Below are 7,399 nucleotides of genomic sequence, written 5' to 3' on the forward strand. Positions count from 1 at the left end.
TCTTCTTTTTTTTTTTTTTGAATTTTTCGATTTGCATGCTCGAATCTATCCTATACCCCATTTTGTCTCGTCTATAAGACCCGACCCATCGATCATCCTAAAGACATACAGCAAATAATCTCGGATTCCTATTAGGGTTCTCTCTCTCTCTCTCTCTCTCTCCATATCGCCTATTTAAAGGTGTGAACTCTCTCTCTCTAGCACACAAGCTCCTCTCATCGCATCCCTTACTGTTCCTCTCCCACTCTCACTCTCCAAAAAACTAAGATGGGTTTCAGTCTGGTTTCAAACCTGACCATCTGATGATACTATAGTAAGTCTCTCTATCTCTGTAGGTTCATGTATATGTGTGGTTTCTGTTCTGTAACTTTTTATTAGAGAATAAATTCATGAATCGATGAACTGCTCGTTTTCTATCAATGTATTTAGCGTAGTGTTGTGCTATATATCCTTTGCATGGAATACCCAGATGAGCAGATAACCAGAGAAGTTTATTTTGACTTCCATTTCTGATGTTTTATTACGCCGAAGCCTTCCTTTGCGGGGTCTCTGTGTTTTATTTTTCAGATATGCAGATCGATGTTTGAGTAAAAATTTAACCTGAGGCCGGTTCTTCGATCAACAGAGGGAGAGAGCAGAGAAACGATTCGATATCGTCTCTGTTCTTGGTTCTTCTTATTTTTACTTGATTCTTGAATTCTTTCTCTCTGCCCATCAGTTCATATCTCTTTTCTCCTAGTCATTAGTATACTCATGTTACTGTGTCCATGTGGACTTTTGTGTCAGATTTTCCTGCTACTTCCACTGAGCTTGCAATCGATTAATGCCGTTACAGACATACATCTGTCCACATTATTCTACTCATCGGCTCTCTCACTCCCACTCTCTCTCTCAGAGACTCAGAGTTGAATGAAATAGAATTTCAATCTACCAGTGATACTGAAGGCTCCTTTGTTGGTTTCACCTCTGCTTCCTTTTCGTCATTTGCATGGTCAAAGATTTTCAAGTACCATTCTGTCTTTCTCTAATAAAGCAAACAGCGATTCTGACTGTACTGAACGTACTTCTTTCATGGGCTTGGTACAGATCGACACAACCGCCGTCGAAACTCCGGAATCACATTGTCGGATCGGTTAAACCCCTCCACAGCCATGAAGGAGCAGGACCTTCTCCGTCGACTCGAGAAATTCCCCGGCGAGAACCCAGACATCGGCGTCGACTGCGAGCTCAGACTCGGTCTCTCCTACTCTCGTCCCAACCCACCGCAATCTCAGACGAACTATCGAAAGATCATCTACGACTCTCCTCCTCCTCCTCCTTCTCCCCCTGCACAGGTATCAATTTCTTTCTCTCTCAACAAACCGATCAGCTCTCACTCTCTCAGCATCAACGGATCCATGCAAACTGATATCAGCGATCTGGGAAAGTTCTTGGGTTTTGATCCCAGAAGCTTTGATTAACGTAACGATCTACGTAAAGATCAATGATCGATCTTTACTTCTCTTCATGCAAAGCTTACCTTTTCGTCTTCTTTCTTTTTGATTTTTTTTTTTAAATTGGCCGAAAAATTCCACGATCCCAAGCCAGAGATGCCGCCCTATGAGCATACAACCTGAACCAGGGTGGGGGATGCGATAGGAAGATCCGGGCCACAGATCTCAGACCTTGATCTGCTGGTGGGTCCCTCGATCCTGGGGCTCTTGAGATGGCTCATGTACAACGCATAAAAAGATTATTCGGTACAGACAGATAAACCGGTCTTCCGTCAGTTCCGTGTCTTGTTCCCAGGTTTCGATATCTTATCCCATTCTGGGTATTGGAGAGCTGCGGCGGCAATCCACCGCCGGCGGTGGGGATGCCCGGGGAGAACCCAATCAGGTGGTGTAGATGAAGAGAAGAAGTCTCGATCGGACGGTGGAGATGAGTATCGTCCGTCACCGGTACGGCAGGTTATCGGTACCTTGATTTAAGAGAGAACCTTGTTCCTTATTGGGGGTTGTATGTATTTGCCTCGTGAACATGTACGATGGAGTAATCATGCTCCGCCTAGTATCATAAAAGCTGGTGCTTGATACAGCGCATGCTCATCGAGTGACGGTTATGTTAGGTGACGTGTCATGGAATCTGGCTGTCCACGTGGACTGGTGAACCTGCCATACATGGAAAGTGTTGACTCGATATGACTCACGGTTAGGTCCTTTTGACCTGACCTTGGCGTTTCCTATCTTGGTATGAGCTTCTCAAGCTGAGATAGATTCACTTTCGTCATCATATCCAAGGATGGGTGATCCCCGCGGGTCCCACCGTGCTGGATCCCCTGCGCCCCTGGCCCACCGTCTAGGCTCGATTGGGCGATCCAAACCATCGGATCGTGTACTTTTGGTTCCACTTGGTTGGTCGCATTCAAGACCGACCAGATGAATACGGCTGACGGATTGGCTCAATCATGTGTCTTATTATGTGTGTATGAGTGTGTCGAAGTGACGTTGGACGTATTGATGCCTGCTCGGAAAATAAAGGGGCCAAAGCCCAATGATAGGTACTTTTGGCCATTTCCTTCGACTGGCTGGTCTGGTCTGGTTCATCATAGGTTCGTCCTTGTCCTTGTGGCTTTCTACATTGGGCCGGGTGAAATTTAGTGGACTAGTCTCATCCCTCTCATCAGTAATCACTAATCATCTTTGGTTTTGTGGAGTTCAGATCTGCTACCAACAAACACTCACAAGACTAATGACAGTCATGTACTGGGAACATCTTATCATGAATGATAAGAGATATTCATAATGTGTAGCTGCATTGACTGTTGGGAGCGCTTTGTTGGTAGCATATCCCTACCGGGTTTGGTGGTAGTACATGGTTCAAAAGATTGAAAAATGGATGATATGATGATTTTTATGGTCTTTTATGGGCTGATGGGTGAATTGCCCGATTAATCGGAAAAACTGTGACCCATGGAGCATTCCGGTTTTTAGTCCGGCTTGAGTCTTGCAACCGGTTTGGTCTGTTGGTTGTGGATAAGATAATCAATATTAACCATGGTTTTGCTTGGCCTGAACTGAACAGGTGATGGGGAACTACGGAATGGTGAACGGGAACTATGGAGTGATGATGAATCCAAGGGGAGCTTCAATGAACAACGGCTGGGGAGTCAATGGGTCGAACCAACTGACCTGGTTGCCGGCCATGGTGAACCATCCGAGCAACAACGGCAATAGGAGGGATGGGTTCAGTTACTATGTGGGTTCGTCTTCTGCTTCAGGTAGCAATAATCCAACTGTGATGAATGATTTCCGGCGATATGCCGGTGCCGGTGCCGGTGCCGGGGGTCTGCTGCCGATACAGATGCAGCGGAATAACGTCACGGTGATGAACAACATAATTCAGATGATACCACAGCCGGAGCGTCCGGTTGCCGTTGGTCCAGTCAAGCGTTGCGCTGCTTGCGAGACCTCCACCACCCCATTATGGCGCAACGGCCCCAAGGGCTCCAAGGTAAATTTTCCTATTTTAAATATTAAGGGTCCGTTTGGGAGGGGTAAAGTTTAATCTAACTGTTTTAAATTGCTATTAAGGCTAATATTCTTGCAGAATGAGAGGGTATTTGGACTTTCGTGGTTTTTCAATAAGCATAGCTTATATTCCTCTCAAATGAGCACTAAAATAGCTAGCTGTCCAGGTGAATCCCAAACGGGCACCCTAGCAGTTGCTTGGGGTTTTCTAAGATGGACCCCACACGGACAGCCTATAACCTATATAACCTATGTTTGCTGAAAAACACGGAGAGCCCAAATTATGGCTGTCTATCGTGATATGAAGGACTGCCTGCATATAAGCTTTATGCTTGAGCACTTCAAGGTAGTTGAATCTTCAGCTCAACTTACCTTCCCAAACGGACCTTAAATCCCAGAACCCAGCTGGGAATGAAAAACGAATCCATTGCTTCTGGGTGCAAACGCTGAGTTTGCCAAAGAAGAATGAAACGAGCCCACTTCACGTGGCAATTAATCGACTACAGTCTATACACATACACACGAACAACCATTGATATGTTTGTAAGTTGGTAACGTTGGCGTTGGATTTCAGTCACTGTGCAATGCTTGCGGCATCCGGTATAAGAAAGAAGAGAAGAAGGCTTCGGGAAGCACAGACAGCCCTCAGAAATCTAAGGTTGGTGGGTCTGCCAAGGGAAGAGACTCCACCAAGAAGCCCAAGTTCTAAGACACATGTTGCTCTTTCCGCCATCTGACTCTTTTTTCCATCTGTTCTTTGGAATTAAGGTTTCTTGTTAGGATTGTAAATTAAATGGGCCATGGTTCAGACTGGAATGCTGAATGCTTCGATGATTGGTGGTAATTTGAATAAAAGTTTTCGGTTTCAAAATAAGGCTTTTCTCTTCTGGGTCTTTCTTCTGCAGGCTCGTGAGTTTTATATTGTATTTATTTTGTTTGCTTGTAGGTTCCTGAGAGAGAGAGAGAGAGTTTATTCCATCTGATATTATGTATTTGATGAGTTGAAAGAGGGGTGATTATTTCAACTTTTAACTTGCCCATAAGAAATGCCTTTTACTGTGTAAGATATTAACACTAGCAAAATTCTTCTTCTTGTTCTTCAACCAAGTTGGAGTTAGAGATAAGATGGAGTCACAAATAGAAATTAACAAAATTTCAATTGGCACTACCATGTTATTTTCTTTTTCTCATCCTATTGTTGGGGGTTGGAGATCTGTTCTGCTTTGGCAATTTTACCGATGCACCTACCACTCACATGAATTGGAAATTTTAGAGTATATTTTGAAAGAAAATAAAGGACAAAAGAATCAAAAGGTATGTTTAAGTTTTTCATCATTTTTATTATTATATTATATAATGTTAATACTTGCCTATTTTGCAAATCATGACTGCCAGATGGAATTAAGAATAAAGCGAAAAGTTTTTAAAATCTGAATATTATCTTATTTATACTTACATGCAAGTGCCCTTGAGAAAATATAGTTTGATGATGATACTATAGAAGAGCATTGGCAAATCATAACCTAATGGTGAATTTGAACAAATTCCACCTGAATGGTTACTATGATTTTCTGGTGTCATAGTCAAACCACTTTCTTTTTGGTTCATGAGGCTACAACCCGCAAAAGGTGGGAATCTATCGCAAGTCTACAATCAGCAAAAGACCCAACCAACTGAACCAATTGGCACCTTCAAGATTTGTTCCCACTGTTTTCTTTATAGAAGCAAAAGGGGCTACATAAGACGGGAGATAGCATTTCAGCTAAGCTAAGATTAACGGACTCCGATAGAAAAGATAGGGCTTTGTGCTTGCCTCCCAATATAAATGCCTTTATGTCAGACCTCAGACCTCTTCGAAACTCATCCTTTAACTCGATGCAGTTCTTAATGATGTGTCTTATCTTTCAAGGAACTGGGATCTTCTGCTTGAGACAAGTAATGACAAGATTGGAATCATTTTCATAATGAAAGTATAGTCTCTAAAATCCAAAGCCAAGCTATGGACTTCCCACGCTGCCTAAGTTTCCGCAATGTTAATTGAAGCAATACCAAGCTTATATGCCTTGATGTCTAAGACTTTCCCGAAATGATCTCTAGCAATGCTCGCAACTGAGCAAAAACCCTCCCCATTCCTACATGCATCAAAGTTGATCTTGATATGGTCGATATTAGGAGATTTCCAAATAATTGTCTTCCATCTTTTATCCAATTTGTCAATATTGGTCTCCAAATGCTTTTCATTGTATTCCCTAAACAGATTGAGGGCCTTGTCAATAACTAATTGGAGTGGGGCAGATCTGGACCGTTCTGAAAAACAGTGGATCGGAGAACTTGGGGTAGCTAACCCGGCAAGCTCGTTCCCATGCTCAAGTCTGTACTTATGCTATGAATGTGAGCTGAACGTTTGAGAACTTGAGTGCTAGTGAGTAGAATAATCACGCGTACCTTTGCCTTGAGGTTTCATGTCTTTATATAATGGAGTAGTCGTGGGCCTTACGAAAGAGCCCTGGGATCTCCGGGCTGTGGAGATAAGGTTTGTTTCATTTTTGAAAGAGAGTAATATGTTGATAAGGTTTATCATTTACCTCCGATTCAGGCGGAGCCAGGACGAGTTCTCATCATGATCTCGAGAAATTTGGGATCTGTTGGGGAGGCCTTTGGAGTCAGTTATGTAGCGTTTTGGCTCATTAGCTCCGAGCTAGAACTTTGATTCTTTATTCCCAAACTGTGTTGGGTGTTGAGGTGCCTCTACACCGAGGTGGTTTCTTGGGCCGAGGTGGCTGAATACCCAAGCTCCGAATGTTGCGAACTGGGTTCGCTTGGCTGAGTTGTCACTCCTAGATTAGATCGCACCTACGTGTCCCCTTCTTGCTAGGTCGTGCCAAATCACCCTTCATCAATTGCCCCCCACTCCTCATGCCAGGGGTCCCAACCCGGTGCGGGGAGTTCATGACAAGTCTAGGTGGATTTGGCACGACGTCTAGACGACTTGAAAGGCGAACCGTTGGTCGGGCCTATTCAACCACTTGGCTCAACCATGAAATGACCTAGGTCGCGTCTCGGCCACGTGCGGACGTCACACTATTTATAAACTCCACGGACGTCAAAACACGTGCTAAATCGATTTCAACCTTGGGGGGCATGCAACAGGTTTCCTTAGGAGCCATCGGATCGTGTTGATCTTGACTGTTGATTCCCGGATATACTGGCTATAAATAGGGGCCAAAGGGCCCATTTTCCTCTTCACAAGTCCGCAAATCCGTAATTTTTGAGGTCGCGTTCAAGTCTTTCAGTACGGAATTATCCTTTTCTGGGTCCGAGGTCGCCTTCTTTTCTTTGGTCTTCCTTTTGGTGAGTCCACCTTCCTTTGCTTTTTCCTTTTGATTCCGTTGTCCTTTCCTTTAATATGCCTAGCCTTAGATTAGATAGCCTTTTAGACGGGAGCGACGAGTCCATTGGGGCCGATGTGGGTACCTTGGCTCAGACCGTGGATCCTTGTCCTACCGAGGCAGTCACTTCGAAACAGGACGGGGTCCTCAGTCCGCTCGGGGTGAACTCACCTCGACGAGAGCGTGAGGCCTCTGGTAACTCGGCTTCCACCTTACACCGAGGTCGGTTTCCAGACAACTTCGATCTGTCGATAATGACGGAGGACAGGCTCCTAGCCTTAGTAGCCCGGTACAGACTCCCTAACGACCTTGTATATAGTATCCCCTTAGGCAACTTTCCTTGGGATCATGATCACAACGAGATCGTGATCTTCGAGGAGCAGCTCGTAGCCGGTCTGCGTCTTCCACTTCACCCTCTTATAATCAAGATTGTTAAATTCTTTAACATTACCATAGATCAACTACACCCGAACTCTATCTGTAATATCGTAGGGACCATTT

The 7,399-nt window shown here is 44.3% G+C and overlaps 1 protein-coding gene across 4 annotated transcripts; it reads left to right on the forward strand.

Annotated features, from left to right (window-relative positions):
• Nucleotides 1-101: 101 nt before the first annotated feature.
• Nucleotides 102-4,564, forward strand: LOC104603536 (uncharacterized). 4 transcript variants are annotated; one of them, XM_010267598.3, is made up of 5 exons: nt 102-313; nt 787-1,006; nt 1,087-1,334; nt 3,064-3,492; nt 4,084-4,564. In XM_010267598.3, exons 3-5 carry the CDS (start codon nt 1,152-1,154, stop codon nt 4,216-4,218), a joined length of 747 nt encoding a protein of 248 aa, XP_010265900.1. In that variant the 5' UTR covers nt 102-313; nt 787-1,006; nt 1,087-1,151; the 3' UTR covers nt 4,219-4,564. The 4 variants fall into 4 exon arrangements, with proteins under 4 accessions (XP_010265900.1, XP_019054322.1, XP_019054321.1 ...); XM_019198777.2 differs by having other exon boundaries at nt 787-991; XM_019198776.2 differs by having other exon boundaries at nt 787-953.
• Nucleotides 4,565-7,399: the final 2,835 nt, after the last annotated feature.

Source organism: Nelumbo nucifera, chromosome 2 (genome assembly GCF_055504915.1).
Source record: "Nelumbo nucifera cultivar China Antique chromosome 2, China Antique-T2T, whole genome shotgun sequence".
Classification (NCBI taxonomy): domain Eukaryota; kingdom Viridiplantae; phylum Streptophyta; class Magnoliopsida; order Proteales; family Nelumbonaceae; genus Nelumbo; species Nelumbo nucifera.